The sequence below is a fragment of the Macrobrachium rosenbergii genome, chromosome 43 (assembly GCF_040412425.1).
Source record: "Macrobrachium rosenbergii isolate ZJJX-2024 chromosome 43, ASM4041242v1, whole genome shotgun sequence".
Taxonomy (NCBI): Eukaryota; Metazoa; Arthropoda; class Malacostraca; order Decapoda; family Palaemonidae; genus Macrobrachium; species Macrobrachium rosenbergii.
In genome coordinates, this window is record NC_089783.1 from 22,621,807 (window position 1) to 22,642,136 (window position 20,330).

The following is a 20,330-nucleotide window of genomic DNA, read 5'->3' on the forward strand; positions in this document are numbered from 1 at the left end:
ATTAAAGATACCTATAAAAATTAAACATAAAAAATCTATTCAGAAGCTTAGAAAAAAGGAAAGTTATTCAAATAAACAGTACAACTATTGCAATAAAACTACAACTTGCTGCATCTAACAACAAGCAAAAAATTTTAATTAACAGCCCACATTCTCTTAAAACCATTATGTATTATGTGGTCCAGACACAATCCAAACACTTGAAAACTCTAATTGTAACATATTCATAGTACTTTAAGCAAATAGTGTGTGCCTTGCTAAGCAAAATAGCGGTGGGGTCAAATGTTCTTTCCAACATCTGCTCACACTTTTTGCCGTATACTTTTCATCCATTCCATTTGGTCTCTTCCCCTTAGTTATTCAGCTTCATTTGAAGCCAATTTTTTCCCTTATTCAAGTGAATACTTCAGGGAGGTACAATGAAACCCTATAAATTCAGACTGCATTCTCATTAGACTACTTTTATAACAATTCTTTTTCAGTTATTCATTTACCCATCTACTTCATGTGGAATCCTTCAACACACACACACTACAATTTACAAACCTGGAGGAGCATTTAACACAGTTTAATTCTATAGGACAGAAAAAAAAAGAGGGAACCTTATGTAAAATAATTCCTCAATGAAGAATAATTAATAACTTATTTTTTTCACTATTCCTTTTATAAATAAAAAAAGTAGTCCACCTAAGCCATTACACCAAATTTTACAAATATTATGAGGATACTCTAAAGGATTGACTGGAAAGGAGAAAAATCATATCTTTCTCAACAAACATATTTTTACAAATTTACCATATCTGGGATATATATTATGGAAGAATTCAAAATATAGTATGGGGCATTACTCACTTCTCTAATCCGTACGATTCTTAAAATTACTAGTATATCAGTTATTTTGAAGCTTCTTACCCACTTGCATTAAAACGTTACGAAATAGGAGAAAAAACAGAATTACAGTGACTATCATAAGCCTACATACCTCTGTTTTTGTTTTTGTGTTTGAATTTTTATTTGATATACTGGCACCTCCACTTAAGATTTTATTATTTATCAAATATGTCCGAGTCCAGAAAACTCAACATCACAATTTTTGAAAGTTAATTGTATTGTTCCTAAATATACAGACCTGACATCCTTCACATTAGGAATTACTTACAGCAAAGCTGGATACGGCCGTTAAACTCTTGAACAATGTGGTTAGGCAGTAACTACCCTTAGGTAGGCAGGAATACCCGCCTACCTGGATGTAAACATTCCAGTTTGCCTTTCGGTCCAGGTTCAGATTGAGGGGTGGCATGAGGCAGGCATAAAATGTAATGTAAAGGACCATTTACTTTCAGAAATTGTGATTTGTTCCGATACGACATACAAACCATCGGTCATTTATATTAGGAAGACTCACTAGTTGGAGGCAGAGATCTGAGTGAGTCTCTTGAACTGACTGGAGTTCTGCACACCTGGGCTACTCCTCCTGGTCGAAAGAGTGAGGAGTACCGTGCCTCTGACATATTGATCAGTGTAGAAACTGAAAGATCAAATGTCAGATACTGGACCTTTTCGCACGAGTGAGGAAATGTAACTCATACGATATAGGCTGCGAAGAATCTTAGAGTCAGAGGCAGTAAGGAAAACCCAAGATAGGGTTTCCCTTATTGCTAGTCTCTCCTTCCTCCCCCTGCTAGAGGAAGGAGCGGAATTGTTTCTATGATTCAAGAGGAAAAATAGAATGGGTACTCGATGAGCAGTCTTACCACATCAGAAGCCAGATCCAGCAAGTACTGGTTTGAGTCCTATTCTCATTCCGAAGGAGGAGAAGTAGGAGGATGGGAAAGGAGGAGGAAGAGAGGCCAGTCACTCTCGGTATTCTTCTCACTTCCAGAACCAACACCTTAGGCGAGATGCTACTACAGTAAACCCCCCATATTCGTGTTCTCATGATTCACGGACTCACGCATTTGCGGGTTTCTCTGTGGAACATATCTAGCCATTATTTGCAGAAAATTCGCCCATTCGCGGTATTTTTCACTGAGAAATATTCACTAATTACTGTATTTTCATATAATTTTCATGAATAAATGCACTTTTGTGATAAAACTATTAAAATACTCAGGTATGTGCATTTTTACAGGGTTTTTCTGTGTTTAAACTATCAAAATGGGCAGTTCTAAGTGTTTTTAGAGGGGTTTTAAGTATTCGCGGATTTTAGCTATTTGCGGGGGGGTGTGGGACGCATCCCCCTCGAATACGGGGGGGTTCACTGTAGTTCTCTTGAAGGGGCCGGGTAAGAAAACACAATTTGTTGAGCAGCTACCATAGGGCCAAGGAAAACAGGTTCCAAGGGCCTGTGGGCAAGACCCCAGGAAGATAAGTGTGTGGTCTATGAGGCCACATCTTGCTTCCAGACTGACAGAAACTTCCGGAATGATAAGGATGGACCAAACTATTGACTTTGTGAGATCTCGGGTGGAAAGTACCAGTATCGTCATCGCCAGCTGCCGAGTACCTCCTTCCATCACTTCACGAAACCAGGAGAAAGATGTGTCCTCAGACACTTCTTCCTTGGGAGAGATATAACTAGCAAAAATGTCAACGACATCCAGGTTAGGAATGTTGAGCCTTTTTGGAAAGTACCACAGCTCCCTAATAGGACAAAGTAACAACTGATCTGGATCATCAATACAAAGTCCAAGGAGGAGGGGAACAAGAAGGACTCGAACCCGACAATAGATGCCGATGGATTCGGAGTCCACTTACAACATCCGAGAAGTCGAAGTATTGATTCCCTTCACCAGTTCTTCCATCTCCTACTGCAAGGCCGAAGCAAGATGAGAGACGGCCCTATGAGGACACATCTCTATCCGACGACGCTCATAAGGGTGTGTGCAGAGCACGGGGCAGGAGCCCCAAACAAGAGTCACATGCCGCCCAGGAGCAGTTCCCTGGGACATCAAGACCAAAGAAGCTTCTCATCCATAGCTAAATCTTGAATGAGGAGAAGGCTACTTCAGATAGAAGACTAGGTCGCAAGGGCCTATGTTCTTCACAAACAAAAGGGAGAGAAGAACCCCTCGCAGAGAAGACAAGGAAGTCCAGACTTGAGCGACTCTGACCCGAGAAATTCCATAAATGAAACCAACCAGTGAAGACAGATCTAGTCCCTGGCACGTGTTGCGGAGGACTTCAAGAGATATCCTATGTCTGTTGCCACTTGGCGAGAAAGCCGATGCTTGCAAGGATAGCTGGAAGGTCTCCCAGTCCTCAACACAAGGATTTACTGCCTGAAGAACTGCTTCCTGAGTAGCTGCTACAGGAGGTTCGGTCAAGCAGAACTCTTCTCGATGCATCAGAAGCAGAGCTATCAGGTTGGGCGAAAGGCGAAGTCTTCCAGCATTTGTCTGTAACGCAGGGTAAACAGTGCTTGAGAACCCCTAGCGAAACAGACAAATATGGAGGGAAAAACGTAGCTATTGATTTTTCCCAAAAAGACAGCATGCCTCACCATAGCGGCCCCTGGGTCTGGTACAAAGGAGCAAGAAAACTACTGACTTTGTTGTGCAGGGAGGCAACAGAAAGACGGTACGGATCTCTCAGTCGAGTAGTCTCTTCATGAGGAAAAGAGTGAAGAGCACGTTCCATCCCGATCACTCAAACCCGAGGTTGAGCTCGCCTACCAATACATCCCCACTGGGAATGTATCTGGCTAATTGAGCTATCAAGTGCGCTAAACACTTGAGTACCTGCAAATGTCGACAGATGAAACAGGAAGAAAAAACAATTCCCTCTTGTTTGTTGACGATTGCCACTACTGTGGTTTTCTTGTTCAACGAAACCTCTGAGTCTCACAAAAATCATCCTGAATTCTTGGAAGGCCAAAAGGCTGTCTTGAGCCCAAGATCTTGATGAGAAGGTATTAATCGTCTTGGTCACACACCTTCAAGACAAAGTTTTACCGGTGTGTGCCTATTCCTCGATCGGTTAATCCGGAAGTAGACACACGATGTGAGGGGAATATGCAAGCATGTTCGAAGGTTCCTTCAATCAAGCATTAGCCTAACTCTTTCCTCATATTTCGAAGAGGAAAGAAGGATGGAGGAATGGAAGCAGACCTCTGTTCTCCACCATGGGGTAGCTTCTGCAAGACGACAGGGCTGGCATTTCCCAAATCGGGAGCATGGGAGAAAAAGCAGGATGGAAGTTTGATGAAAAGAATTACCGAGACCCAAGGGAAATAGGTACTTCTCCTGAAAGAATCCATTCCCAGGTCTCGGCACTGTCACTGCCAGCTCTAGAGACTCGTTAAGTATCATTTCACCCAGGCATCTGCAATAGAACTTCTTCCTGGTCGATGCTTCTTTCTCTCTTCCCTTCCACCCTCCTCCCTTATGGAAAAAGAGAGTGGAAATAGACACAGTTAAGCGCACTTTCCCAGAAGGGAAGAAGAGGGCTATGTGTTCAGCAATCTTCTTCTAAAGCCTGGGACTTCTTAGGAGTTGAGGGGGGCTGGCACTTGAGGAGCGCTTGTAGTGCTGGAAGGAAGTGCTGAGACACCTAGGTGCCTCGGTCCTTTCTCTCGCACTGCTCCCAAACTGGGAAGAGTAGAGTACTCTCCAGACCAGATTGGGATACTCGATATTCCACAGAGTCTCAAGTACTTGAAGCAGCTCGCGAACGAGCGCCCAAAGCAGCCCCCAGCTTAAGAGGAGGAACCTCTAGGACTGGGACTCATTGGGCGAGCTGGTAAAGCTGTTGGCTAGCTCTCACTAGGGCTGAGTTAGAGTCTCCGGCCAGCTAATGAAGAATTAAAGGAATTTATTTCTGGTGATAGAAATTCATTTCTCGCTATAATGTGGTTCAGATTCCACAATAAGCTGTAAGTCCCGTTGCTAAGTAACCAGTTGGTTCTTAGCCACATAAAATAAGTCTAATCCTTCGGGCCAGCCCTAGGAGAGCTGTTAATCAGCTCAGTGGTCTGGTTAAACTAAGGTATACTTAATTTTTCTAGGACTGGGAACGGGATCACAAACTGAGGTGTGCGCGCCCGTAGCTCCTGAAACACAGACCCCAGGGGTATGCCAATTGGTTCCCTAACCCGAAGGTTGGGAAGAGCCAACGAGAGACCCACTGCCTTCTCGGAAGAAGGCAGTCCCTAGACGTCCAAGGGCATCAAGGGGAAAAAAGCAGCCTTCCTCCTCTATGGCCAACAGAGGTTTATCAGGTTCCCAGGACCCCCCTCGAACCTCAGGAGAGGAAGGGAAGAGGCAGCAGAAGATGAAATCGAAGACAAGTTGAAGAAGACAGCAGCTACTTCCACAGGGCTACTTCTTTCACTTTCACTCTGACATCTTCTACAGGATGGTGGACACAAAAGCATCGTAACCTCCAGGGCAGCTAGGCAGGATCACAATGGAAGCAGCCCAGGACACGAACACCAGGAGAAGCAGCAGACATGATCAGGACAGATGATGCAGGAGCTACGGAAGTGGTTCAGAAGGCAGGAGCTACAGCAACGGCCAGGAACCTCACATGAAAGTTACCAGCAGCGACAGGGACGATCAGGATGGCTGCAGCAGGAGACCAGGAAGAGCCGCCCAGAGACTGTCATCGAGTCAACAGGAGCATAACACAGGAAACAGCAGGAGCAGATGGACCACAGATATGCCAGAGGCAGTGCCACAGAATACATGAAGGCCAGCAATGACAGCAATCGATCCACATCAGCGGGAACAGCGTCGGAACGACCCCGACATGGAACTATGTCATTCCATCCAGGTACTGTAGTCAGTCCTGAAGCAACGTTGAATGAACATCGGGACTCCTTCATGCAAAGATATCCCAACTGAGATATCCAGCCAACTACCGCTGTGCCTGCGATGCTCACTGTCAACCTGAAAGAAAAAGCAAAGATGGTTAGCAGAGGGAGACTCCTCTCACTATGAGGGGAACTGCCCCACGCAGCGAGAGGAGGCCCCTTAGAAGAGGTCATCCGACCAACCGCTTCCCACACCCTCGCAGTCTTCGCCCGACGTGCGAGCAAAGAGGATGAAGGAGAGAGATCAGGAAGAACCTACAGGGAGAGAGAAGGAAGGGGGGGGGAAGGCCACCAAGGGCGCTGTGGAAGCGAAACTTACCGATGACGCCTGCAACCTCCCCCCACCGCAACTCTCTATAGCGCAGGCGGCGAAAACAACACTCAGCACAAGTAGAAAGAAAGTAGTCATGCCCTTGTACACGGAGGGCGGGAGCCCAAGAAAAGGAGTGAACTCTTACATCCCTATCAATGTAGGGGAGCGAAGATATCACATCCCAATCTAAATCTCCAAACATACAGGAGAACACCTTCAGTATCTAAATAAAGGGCTACTGGAAGAGAAGCATTACCACTCGGTTACACCCCTCTCAATATGCCCTTGGCCATCAAACCCAAGACACAGACGCAGGGGGAACGACAGCTTATGCAAGGCTATCATAAATCGCGGGTTTGTATTAATAAATATCAAACACACGCAATATAAACACAAAAATACAGAAAGATCCTGCTGGGATAATAAAGAGCTTAACGACAGTCAGGCAAAGGGATCCGAAAACACGTCTGCAACTTATGATGGCCAAAAGCAAACAGGAATGTTTACATCCAGGCAGGCGGGTATTCCCGCCTACCCGACGGTGGTTACTGCCTAACCACCTTGTTCGAGAGTTTAACGGCCGTGTCCAGCTTCGCCGTAAGTAATTCCTAGTGTGATGGACTGATGGTTTGTATATCATGTTGGAACAAATCATATTTCATACTTGAAGGAATAATCCGGTAAACACTGCACATGCAATACAAATTAAAAAGTGACAATGTAAAATAGATTGACATCCCTTTAATACTACAAAACTTTTAAATGATAGGCATTGCTCTGCCTATCAACTTTGTAGTTGCTACAGCTGAAATACCAGACATAGATTTTATACAAGCACAATATATCGACTGTAGATGCCTTAGGGCTTTCTTGAATAAAGAATGTTGTAAAAAAATATCTATTACATTAGGACTGAGAGGATTATAAATGTTAGAAGAGGTAGAAACGTTCAGCTTTGTAAACATAACCAATGTTTTTCGTTATGTTAACTTTTACAATAATTCAGATTCTACTTTGGTATCAATCATAGTAATTTTTTATGAGGGTCTTGCAAGAATACATGCAGGTAAGATAAAAAAAAAAATATATATGGTTTGTGTTGCATGTGAGTGCGTATGTATATTTATTTGCTAATTTTATACAGAGTGAGCAGATGCCATTTTGTATTTATATTTTGATATTTTCACAATAAAAATCTAATAAACATTTCATCCAAACCCTTCCGTGCGCAGGGCTTATTAAAGGTATGTTACGTCACTACTTCAATTTATATAAGACGGACAAAAATTCATAAAATCCTTACATACAATATATACAAAATGCACTCCATTTACTAATACACACTATCAATCATATTTCATTAAGGGATATTATCTTGGACAAAACTTGGAATACAATAACACAAGAAACAGGAAATAGACTTTCCACCCCTGTGTTGTGTATTATTTACTCCAAGTTTTGAGAAATGCAATTAATATAATTGCGCTAATCAGTAAATATAGTGCATCATATATTTATCCTAGGTTTCAACCAATAATATCTCATAAAGTGCTTTGGATATTGTCAGGATTTTATCAATTTTTGTACACCATATGAAGTAGATAACAGTACAGTGCTGCTATAATATATCTTTAATAAGCCCTGCATTCACACACACATGACAATCCAGAATAAATGTTAATTAGATTTTAAGATAATTCCAAAATACAAGTAGGCCTTTGTGCAAGGTTCGACAATGGTGAGTACCAAGAATAAATAGAGCTTATTCTTAAAGGTTATCATTGCGAACTCTTAGTGCCTTGTGTTGCCTATTCAGGTTTTCCTGTCTGTCATTTTAAGCTTAATAAGATTTGTAATAGTTTTTGGTGTTATTATGTTTATATATTTGTATTCTTTTGTCCTTTCAGGTGATACAGCTCTCAGAATAGGAACTCTAGCTTAGTCCTAAATTCTTATTGCAAATAATTGGGTAAGAGAATCATATACATCCCTGTTTTGAGTGACCATATTTATGAAGGATAGTTTCCCCTATTATGACCCCACAAATTTATATTAGGTTTACCGTTCATTTCAGGAATGGGTTTGGTTTTGATGTATTGGTCTTGTATTTCCTTCCTCATAACTAATGTAAACCTCAGTTGCTCAATTATAAGGTAATTTAATTTGGGTTATTATTCCTGTGGTTATATTCTTCTACAAAAATGGTCATAAAGTTTCAATACTAATCTTCATAACATTTTCTTTACAGACAGCGAGCGAAGCTGAACAAAGGAAACGCCCTATGATTTGTGTGAACTGTCTTGTTTATTTGTGATTATGTTATTTTCAAGGCTTATTTTATTTAGTGCAATAAATATCACATATGTCACATATTTTTCCTTCCAACCTTATCTGAATAAATTCTCAGAATTTTAGTGGTGCTCAGCTCAAGGTCAATCCATATATGCAAAAGGTAAAAGTAGTAATGATTAAAATAAACAGTATAAGAGAAAGCAGTTACTGAGGAAAATAAATATAATATTGCACTCGAATAGTCATGCACTTGTAGAACAGTTGCCATGTATATTTTTACTTTTTGCTGACAATCTGGATACTTAAAACATTTCCTGAGTAAGCTCTATGCTGACTGCTGGGGCTCCAAAAGCTGTTTACCATAGGTAACAGTTAAAAGGTTACTTACAGTGCATAGTATGCCATACGAAAAAATTACCATTACATCACAAAAACACATCACAGGTACTTGACCTAACATAGTCATACTATGCAAAGGAACATAAGCAATCAAATACGACTGATCCTGTAACTTTAAGCCTATCAAAGATATACCGCAACACAGTACTGTTATTTACGTTGTATGGTACATAGAAAAATCGTCACTGCAGCGTCAAAACCCATCACAAGCACTCTCTCAAAATCATAGTTTTTAAATCTGACTACACTAGAAGATCTCAACTCTTTCCCACTTACACTGCTATAATACCAGTACTGTAATTCTATGTCTATTAAACATATTTTATAACAACACTATTACCTGAGTGGTATGCTACAGTAAAATTTAGGCTATCAATAAACTGTGGAAACCAAGTTATGTCCTTTGGCTTTACAATCGTAACAAACCGACTGTCTGTTAGCAAACAAATCTGTTTGTGTGTATTACTGATGGTTACTAAAGATATTTTGTAATGCCTACGAAAATTATGTAAAACAGGGTACAGTAGTAAGTTATGTACACTTTACTGCAGAAAACAAATTTTCAACACTGTGGAGACTGTGTTGGAAGCAGCAGAGGCAAAGGGAGGGTGCACTGGAAGCAGCAGAGGTAAAAGGGGGAAACTGACAAAAAAACTACAAAACTCAAATGTCAAGTATAGACAATATGACTGATGTATAACTATTATGTTTGACAAATGTAGGTAGTGCATAAAATCATTATGATTCAACAATTCATCTGAAGCAAAAGCTACTAGTCCGAAATGTCGCTTTCGATAATATTTACCAATAGCTGGTCTTAGTAAATGCAATACACCACTTAACAGAGTCTGATGCAAGTTTAATATTATTGATGCTAGCTGTTTATTATGTAGTTGGAATATGAGATTTTGGCACAAAACCAAGCACTGGGACCCATAGGGTCATTCAGCATTACGATGAGAATGAATGAAAATGGAAATTATGTAAATAATGAGTTTATAACAGACATTGTCAAGACCAATGTTTAAAAAAGTAAAATCGAAGAGACTTAATTTCTAATGGAATTAAAACTGCCATATATACTTATTACTGTGGAAAAGATGACTGGTATGTACTGTTACTTCAAGTTAATTAGCTATATATTAAGCCAGCCTTGTGCTGGGATGAACTCTTGCCCTAAGGAAGCCCAATATTGTTATACCTCAAATAATAATTACTGACAAAAAAATCAATAAACTGTTTTCCTCCAGAAATGTAACTAACTCAGTGTATCTAGATCTTTATCTGATAAATTTAATTTTCATATCTATGTAAATGAAACAGGGTTCCAAACTGCACAGTATTATATCTTACAGCAATTTTATTTGTCATCTCTACATTTTCTATAAGAGACCGAAGTAGTTTGTCTTTTTCTGAGGATGGGATTTGTAAACTGTTTTCTAAACCATTTGCTAATAGCCCATATATTAAATTGTTAGACATAATCATCACCTTGAAAGACACGATGAATTTGAGAGAGAGAGAGAGAGAGAGAGAGAGAGAGAGAGAGAGAGAGAGAGAGAGAGAGAGAGAGAGAGAGAGAGAGAGAGAGAGAGATCAACCACAAGGTACAACACTTCTTTCCTGTACCACAGTTTCATGGTTTACTTTTATTAATCTGTTATTTGTATCTTACAATCATGATTCTAACAAATTCCACATAAAAATACTAAGCGATTCAAGTGCACTGCTAATGACATGTAGTAAAAATATACCATGTAATTGTACTTTTCTATTATTGTGGTAGGTAAGTCTGTAAATTCTAAATATGCCAATTATCTTTAAACCCAACGCAATGCTATCTCTTCTTCCATATAAAACCAACATGCCTGAATACCTGTCTCCAGAATTAGCATCAGTAGATGATACAAACAACACTAGTTCTGTTACTGTGTCCTTACATGACACTTCCTAAATGTAGAATTATGAAAACATAAAAGGATAGGAAGTTAGGCGGGGGACAGGTTAGGACACTGGTGGTGGTGGACACTTACCTCCTCATCATCTATGTAGGGCTCAAACCAATCCCACAAATCGGCTGGTGGTTGAGTGTACCTAAAATAGAGGAATTCACACCTTACATGGCAGCAAACTTAATAAACAATTGGTCACTTATAATTCATGAGTTTCACAGTCTATGTGGCAAAATCAACACTATAAACATATAAATAATAATGACTGGTTAAAAAGTTCTAAGCCATAAAAGTACTAGTCACCTCTCTATCCATAAGTTTGACAAATATGAATTGGCAAAACATTCAAGTCTTAATAAAACTGCAACCTATTCTGAACTTGAAAACTAGAAAGCAGTTCCCATAAAGCTCTGCTTTCATTAGAACCTGATACTGTGATGCATGAGGGTTCAAAATTGTCATACTGTAGTGATTTGTGTTATGATACTACTGTATATGCAAAATCCCCAGCCTCTAATGTTGTAAAGAATTTTGAAAAGAGGATTATCATTATTCCCTGACAACCTATGCCTTCCAGAAGAATCTCGCCCTTACCGGTCATCTTTGTACAAGCCAATTTCTTTACTAAAGAAATCCTCATATATTGTACTTGTATTCTACCCCAACAAAAAAGAAACAAATAATGGACATTTACTTGCGGACTTTAGTAAATATGAAAATATCAATGAGGAAGAATAATAAACTGATTACTGTTGATATTAAACTAAGGTGATTCAACAATAATTCTTATCACATTATATAATTAAAGTTATCAGTATTATTATAATTATTATTAAATAGTTTAACCAGGCCACTAAGCTAATTTACTTAGGTCTTACAGGGTTGGTCCATGGGATTTCCTAAAGTATTGTCCTTGGAAAAGAAAATAGATAAAATTCATCATTATAACCAATGACAGCATACAGCAGGCAATGTGAAGAATACCAGCATATCTGAATCAACATTACAATTGATTCTTGCAAGAAAAAACAAGAAAAGATAGAAGAGAAACAGATTTTATGTACACACAAAATCAGAATGGCATCCCTCTGCATATGGGTAAATCTATGCCACTGTGACGACAAAGGAAGATTCCAAAACTACACCTTTTGCTGCAAGCATTGGCTGGTTTGCTAATTTTAAGGCAGTATGATTCCTTAACCCCTAAGGGACAGGCTAATTGTATACCATGCAAACCCCCAAGACCAGGCACACTTTAAGTTGACCAATTTAAGAAAAAACACATCAATGGGAAGCGGAAGATATACAAATGCACATGGTGTACAAAAAAAATTCTAAAAAATTTTCCCTACTTTCCACAGGAAGTTGAAAGTGACTATTTACAATGCTGTGTGGGGCCTCTTTTACAAAACATTAATAAATTTTACCAAGTTACAGTATACATGTTTTTTCTAATAATTTATTTTATTTTGTAGGATTATAATTACAGCTCACACAATATAACAGATAAGAACTAAAGTCAGTAACAAATTATGAGTATATTTGTTGTCCCATATTTACATAAATTTACTGACAGAGGGAGATGCAGTAACTTTTTTGAAGGTATACAAGTTTTTTCTAATATTTCTTGGCAAAATTACAATTATAACCGACATCATATATAAAAGATAAGAACTAAAACCAACAGCAATCCCTGGGTATATTTATGAGCAAATAAATAAAAAGACATCATGGGAGAGCGGGGAGCAAGACAACTCCCCATCAAGTTAAGAAAAATACTGATTTCCCTGAGATGCCCATTGACTGAGCTGAGCTGTCTAAAGTTGCCACCAGTCTTTTATGGCTAACTGAAGCGATGGAAACTCTTTCCTGCTGTATGGCAAGTAATATTACTACCCATAAGAGGATTCCCATCCATTACCCAAAACCTGTTATAGGTACTCATATGAGAATTCCCATCCATTAAGGGTTAATGTGAAGTTTAGTGGAGAGGCTACATCTGTCATTAACCAACAGCTGACGATTATGTGAAGGTGATTACAGATCACACCAAGACACAGTTACCAGCCAGAGATGTCGAGCATACTTTCTTTAGAAAAGAGGAAGCTAAGCTTCAAGGTAGTACATCATCATCCTTGTAGGCACAAATTTGGCTGGTCATAAGCTTATGCAAATTATCTATGAAGTTGCAGAAGCCACACAGACTTACACGAGTCATGGTTGAAAGTCTCCCTCTTTACTATCACAATAAAAAAAAAAAGGCTTGACAGATCAATTTATCTAGAGCCACTACACTACCTAAAGCTTGGAGATGAGCTCTGCAATTATTTACGAGAAATGAGCATCAACTTCAAGGTTTTATTTCTATGTGGTAACTTTTCCTGTCATAAATAAACATTTAATGCCACTTACGAACAAAACAGTGGATCAAAGGATCATGTATCAAGAGATTTTAAGGCAGAGGATCAGGGTACAGACTGATTCTAACGCCAATATAGAAGACTCAGATGTGAGGAAGCAGTTTCAACCTCAACCACACAATTTACATAATAAAGCCAAGTTGTGTTTCTCATATAATTTGTGAATTTTTCCATTATTTTCTATGGTAGACAAGGAGTTGAGGTTCAATAAGAAACTTCTAGATCATTCTTGACTGGTCAGCTTCAGTGAGGAAGAGCTACAGGTCGACAACCTACTGTCCTTTTATGAAAAGCAATATGAAGCAAATTACTTTAAAATATCTTTTAAAAATCACCAAGAAGAGTTGGAAGACCCATACCTACTTGGGTAATAAGTATGAGAAGGGTGGCTGGAGATAAGTGGAGAATGGTGGAAGACAAAGCACAGGACAGACAAAGGGGTCAGAACTTTGAAAAGAAGCTATGTATCACACTTTGTTAGAGGATATGATAATGATGACATCTTTCAAGAATATTTGCTTAAACCAACAAAGCCCTGCAGGAATGAGTTCACAAAGTGCAATGAGAACAAAATATGTGATAGTCACTGCAATATAAAGTGCAAAATATTTTCCTTGCAATGGCCAAGCAACATAAAATAATATAATTTTAACACTTAAGGGATGGCCTAAATAAATATTAAGCACACCCCCAAGATCAGGCAAACTTTAAGATTGACCAATTTAAGAAAAAACACATCAATGGAAACAGGAAGACATGCAGAGTGACTATTTACAACCCTGTGAGGGGCCTCTTTTACAAGACATAAAAATATGCTAATTTTACCAAGCTATATGTGTTTTTTCTAATAATTTATTTAATTTTATTTTGTAAAATTATAACTACAGCTCACACAACACCATGGGACAGAGAGGGGCAATACATTCCCCCATCAAGTCTCAAGGCTTACTGATCCCTCTCTGTCCTGTGCTGAGTTACTACAGCTGCCTTAAGTCATTTATGGACCATTGAAGTGCTATGAACATCTTTCCCGCTAAATTCATCCAAATCATATGGCGCATAATATTAATACCCATATGAGCTAGCCTGTCCATCACTCAAAACCTATTATAGATACTCATGCAATGATGCCTGTCCACTAAGGGTTAAAGAAACAGCAGAAGGAACCCACAAAAATTGACATCTGAATCATAGCTTTTGACATTCAAATTATCGTCAGCAACACATAACTCCGATCAAATAACTTTGTAATCCAATTCTGAGATCCAAGCATTAGAGGTTTTGGAATTAATTTTATGCAAAAGACAAGCATATCGTTCTCTCTCTGTCACATCACTATCATCATCACCTCATCCTTCAAAATTATGACACATCAACAAATCAAAAATATAATCCCTAGATATTAATAAATAGTATACAAAAGATGATTAAAAATCATTCAAATGGCAACCAAAATTGGTAAACCTCGTCCTCCACTACCACTGGTAAACCCAACATTAGTTTTATTTATGATAAAATAATGCAGTTTATTGAAGTTATGTCTTTTGGGTAGAGACCACGACTTAAGTTAAACTATGACAAATTTTAAGGGGAACATTCTCTAGCGCCTACTGGAGCCCAGTTAAAAATAGTACAAGGAATTTGGTGGCAACGGGAGTCAGCCATCTCCAGCAGGCGCTAATGAATTTTCCCCTTACGTTAAGACCAAAGGTTTGTTCTGTATATGTACAGTATTCTTTTCGGGAAACGGATTTTGGTATTTGCAACAGTTGTGACAGAAATTAGTTACGGATAATGAGAGGTGACTATAGCTAGTTTATACTTTATACAAACCTGATATACATAAATCCTAAACCACGAATATATGGAGAATCCCCATGATTAAGGAGGCCAGTTACTTGCTTGCGGGATAAACGAAGTGTATACAGCTTATACAAAATACAAAATGCTGTAGACACAATACCTCCAGCACCAACACCTCTTACCTGCAAGAGTAATAGACAATTAGCTCACTCTATGATAGAGTTCACCATGGCATCCATGACTAATGCAAAAGTAATGAATGCCACCTCGTGAAGAATCTTAAACACTTTACGTATAAAATAGGAACAAGAGCAATCATGGCTAACCCATCTAGGAGTTATAAGTGTGACACTGGTACCAGAAATAATACCTGATACACATGTAAAAATTACCAAACTAAAAGATATCACATAAACTCCAAGACAGGAAATTTCCTTATATGTTAACTTACAACAAGTCTATCAGATACAGAAAATAAAAACTGATCTGACCTTAGTTAAATACTATAGCTGATAAGCAATTCAACTTAAATCCTTGGTCAGTGAACAGCTTTACCTTAAAGTCAGAAGCACTCTAACAGGAGTGCTGGGATATTTTAAGCTTTCCATCACTCTACTTGAATTACTCTACCATATACATTAAGCTAAGATATTCTTAATTGTTTTCTGGAATTGCACACATGGAATACTAATTTCTATGCTGTTGACATCACATATCAACAACAGAAATAGATGTCCATCATGGCTAACTTAATTTTAAATCATTTTGATAAACTTGCAAAGGATTGGCTAAACAATAAAAAGAATGCCAAAACCTTAATTTTGAATAATTTTGGTAAACTATTGCAAGGGACTGGTTGAACAATAAAAGAGAATTCCAAAATGTTTACTCTCATAATGCTACAAAACAACACTCTAACAATAAAATTGAGTGCAATTAAACTTTTTGTTGTTTTCTACAAAAGTTGGAAAACATCACTTACCCCACCACACATGCCAGTCTGCCCTGAAGTTTTGCGACTCCCTTTTTCCCAAGGTTCTAAATGACTCACATTATAGTAAATCTCATCAATGACTTCATGGTACGTCTTCAGCTGATACAAATTCACTGTAAGTATAAACAGTAAGTTAAAACCTAAAAATTATTAAGAACATAAACAACTCAGTATTAAAGGTAAGCAATCAACGAACTATTGATGTAAAATTTTGTCAGAAGCCTAAGCCTTTTCATACTATACCAGTGATTACAGATGTTAAATGAACGGTCACTTAACCTGCGGTATGAGCCATACACATAACTTTTCCTTCTAATATAATGCTACGGAAATATCAGTTCCCATATACTAATGGTTTTATATAGAGTAAGTATAATAGTCATCTACAGAAAAGGGTAGAAACTGATTTTGAACAAGTATCTCCTACATTCTGCACTGATTATAAAATCTAGTGCTAATGAAGTTTTAAAATTGTGACAGCTTGAACTGTACCTCATAACCCAAGGGAAAGCCACTGGATACATTGCTGTGCTTGAACTCCTGTCACATGTTTTTTCATTATTCTTCTGACCTATTTAAGGATGGCTGGAGTTTGGTTACAACCCTTTCTTTCAACAATGATTTGCTTAACTGAGAGAAATGTCTACAGAAGATTAGATAACCAACAGGCCAAGCATAACAGAAAACAAGAGAGCTGTCATTAGTGGAATATCCACTGGTTGGTCATAAGTGGGGTGCCACAAGGTTCAGTGCTAGATCCTTTGCGCTTCATAATCTACGCAAATTACCTGAACTACAGGCTGGGAGTAAATACTATACGAAAGTGTTCTGAAGAGAAAAAAAAAAAGGTATCAGCACCGGCAAGAAAAAAGCAGTAAAACTGCTAAAAGACCAAGAAAATAAGTCCCTGTAGGGGGGTAGTGTCGTCAGTTCACTTCATGCGGTGCACTGTAGGCATTGCTTAAGTTCTCTGCAGCGTCCCTTCAGCCCCTAACTGCAACCACTTTCATTCCTTTTACTGTACCTCCATTCAAATTGTCTTTCTTTCATCTTGCTATCCACCCTCTCCTAACAACTGTTTCATAGTGCAACTGCAAGGTTTTCCCCCTGCTACACCTTTCAAATCTTTCTACAGTACTGTACTCTCAATTTCCTTTTCAGAGCTGAATGGCCTCATAGGTCCCAGCGCCTGGCCTTTGGCCTTAATTCCATATTCCTAAACACTAGAAGAAAATAAGTGAGTGGTCAATAAAATGGTAAATGCCTTTTCCCTCTGAAAAATGCAAAGCCACGCCCATAGGTCATAAAAGCAAGGATGCAAGTTATTAACTACTGCATTTGATGGCAAACAGAATTAAGACCCCTTAATTTCAAAAAGAAATATTAAGAAAAAAAATAAGAAAGACAACAATACAAAATACAACCTAAAAAAAAAAAAAACCAGAAAAACAGAGAAAGGAATGTAAACTTTGCTACTTCCACCAAATGGAGTCGAGAGCAGTAGGACTTCACAGAACATGGTTGAAAGACAGTCCACACAACATGGTTGAAAGACAGTCACATCTTACATGCTAGGAGCTTTGCTGGTACCCATACTCACTAGTGCTAACATATGGCTAACCTTTTAACCCTTTCACTTACTGATGACGGACAAAAACGTCACCCAAATTTAAGTCCTTTGCTTATTGATGACATATGCAAATGTAAAAAAAAAAAGTGTTTATTCTATAATTACATCCTTTATCTTTTTTTGCTGAGAGAGAGATAGAGAGAGAGAATACTTTTTTATACATATGTATCAGGCATATTTATTTGTTTTACATAGTTTTAGATTTTTATTCTAACTTGACTGGATGCCACTTATTTTATGGAAAACTTGATATTACTTTGTCAATCATTTTTTCATATATTCCATTGGTATAATTATAACTTTTGCATTGAAAAACCTATGTAATTTATCTGGGTACATTATGGATTTACAACGATGACTTTATCGCAGATATTTTTTGGGGCAAATTATTCTTTTGGGGAAAGTGCAATATTTTCACGTCTCATAATTTCTACTCATTTCACCAACATGTTATTTTGGGGGGATTTTTTTATGCCATTGTGAAGAGCAATCATTCTGCTGCAAAACAAAACAAAATTGAGCAGCCTACCTTGAAAACTGTCAGAGTTACTCATCTTTGAACAAAATAAGTTATAAACATTTCTGCATGTATTGCGTGGGTGACTGGCACTTTTCTTACTGAAAATGTGACGCTACTTTTTTCATATTTTAATTTTTTTCATATTTTCCTTGCTATAATCACAGGTTTTTGCATTGTATTAGCTGGGTAATTTATTTGGGTGTGATATAGACGAAAAATGGAGACTATCACAATTACTTTTCTTTTGGTAAATTTTCTCCTATCTCAATTTCTACTCATTATTTCACCTATACAGTACAATAGTTATATTTTGGGAGGGATTTTAATGCCATTGTATTGAATAAGTAATCAGCTGCAAAACAAAACAAAATTGAGCAGTCTACCTTCAAAATTGTCGGAGATATGTGTCTTTGAACAAATAAAGGTGCAGTATACAGTCAACTCCCTGTACTTGCGGGGATGCATACCCCCCGCACCCTGCGAATAGCTAAAATCCGCAAATACTTAAAACCTCTCTAAAAACACTTAGAACTGCCTATTTTGATAGTTTAAACACAAAAAAAAATGCTTATACCTGAGTATTCTAATAGTTTTATCACAAAAAGTGCATTTAGTCATGAAAATTATATGAAAATACAGTAATTAAAGAATATTTCTCAGTGAAAAATACAGTGAATGGACGAATTTTCCGCGAATAATGGGTAGATACGTTCAACGAAGAAATCAGTGAATACATGAGTCCGCGAGTAGTGAAACCACAAATACGGGGGGTTTACTGTAAACATTTTTACGCTTACCGCTCAAGTCACTGGCACTGCCCACAGAAGTAATTGTTTATTAGAGTCGTAAGTGAAAGCGTTAAAAAATCACTCAGCCATTCAGCTTTGCATGAAAGATATTTTTCATTTAAATGGTGTCGGTTTGTCACTAAGCCCAAAATACTTTATGACAAAAAACACTATTCTACATACCTTTGAAATACTGTGATGACTGAATATTTGTCAATATTAGAGGATTAAGATTCATGGACTTCTCATTCCCCCATATTGGCAAACCATTGCTTTTCTTGTTGGCAATAACCTTCTCATCTTCTTCATACTCATAAGCACCAGCCTGTATTCCAAAAGAAATTTTAGAGTTACAGAGTTTCATTTAACAAGTTCTCTGGAAAATAAATAAAAACTTTGGGGAAATGAAACTTTAAAATCACAAATAACAACTATATAAAATGATACAGTGTAATTGGCATATAGTCTCCAAAAGTAAAAGTACAGGCAGTCCCCGGTTATCGGTGGGAATTCCGTTCTGAGGGTGTGATGATAACCGAAAATCAACGATAACAGAAAATCGGCAATTTTCGGCACCTTTTCAGCAATTTTTGGGGTTTATCAGTGCCGAAAAGTGCTGATTTTCAGTTATTGGCTTCTCTGTTAGGTATGTATCGGCACCAATACCCAATTATCAGTGCCGATAAGCAGAAATCATTGATTTTCGGCGCCAAAAATTGCCAATTTTCGTTGCTAGACAAACGCCGTAAAACCGGATCGCCGTCAACCAGGGACTGCCTGGACTGATGAATCCTTAAGGCAAGCTCTATGGTTGCTGAAATTTAACACTGGTATTATTAAACTACTTTACAAAATCAAGTAACATAATAAAAGAAATTGTATAAATCAGCAATTCCACAGAGGCGCAAATTTTTTAAAGTAAACTACATTTTTCCTGGGTATAAAATTCTGAGCTTTTTTTTTTTTTTGCAGTATTCCTTAGTGTAAGCTGGATTCAGTTGTTGAAACTTGGTAACAAGGTAGAATAGTTAACTGGTGTTAGGGGGTAGGTGAGTAGGGGAGACTCCCCCACACAAGCCATCACCAAGGAGTTTATCTTGTGGCATCTGGGACTAAGCAAGGTGGTTAGGATAGGATTATAAGAAAGGGCCCTGGTATAGATAACTAGAAAAGATATAAATTTTCATTATAAAATTTATAATTTGGATACAAGTACTATCCTACTTACAACTGAGCTTGGTTCCGACCAAACATCGTAAGTCAAAATGGATTAAGTCGAACCTTAGAAAGTGGCCGACATACTGGGTAGGGCATAATATCAAACCTTTGCTATATAAAGTACCTACATAGTACTGTAATGTACTGTACAATCATTATTTCAATCTTTTTACCATAATGTACCTTTAT

At 38.1% G+C, this 20,330-nt stretch overlaps 1 protein-coding gene and 1 long non-coding RNA gene across 3 annotated transcripts in view; one reads left to right on the plus strand and one right to left on the minus strand.

Annotated features, from left to right (window-relative positions):
* LOC136828652 (uncharacterized) overlaps nucleotides 1-8,493 on the plus strand; it is a 170,116-nt gene extending 161,623 nt beyond the window's left edge. The window contains exons 2-3 of the long non-coding RNA XR_010850165.1: nucleotides 8,033-8,094; nucleotides 8,374-8,493. This is a non-coding gene — a long non-coding RNA (uncharacterized lncRNA). The remainder of the gene's footprint in view (nucleotides 1-8,032; nucleotides 8,095-8,373) is intronic.
* Nucleotides 1-20,330, minus strand: part of LOC136828649 (pre-mRNA-splicing factor 38B-like) — a 138,659-nt gene that overhangs the window by 40,417 nt on the left and 77,912 nt on the right. For both annotated transcript variants that reach the window (XM_067086692.1, XM_067086693.1), the window contains exons 2-5: nucleotides 19,107-19,248; nucleotides 15,974-16,098; nucleotides 15,022-15,173; nucleotides 10,850-10,910 (exon numbers count right to left, since the gene is read on the minus strand). In XM_067086692.1, coding sequence (XP_066942793.1) covers nucleotides 10,850-10,910; nucleotides 15,022-15,173; nucleotides 15,974-16,098; nucleotides 19,107-19,248 — 480 coding nt within the window. The remainder of the gene's footprint in view (nucleotides 1-10,849; nucleotides 10,911-15,021; nucleotides 15,174-15,973; nucleotides 16,099-19,106; nucleotides 19,249-20,330) is intronic.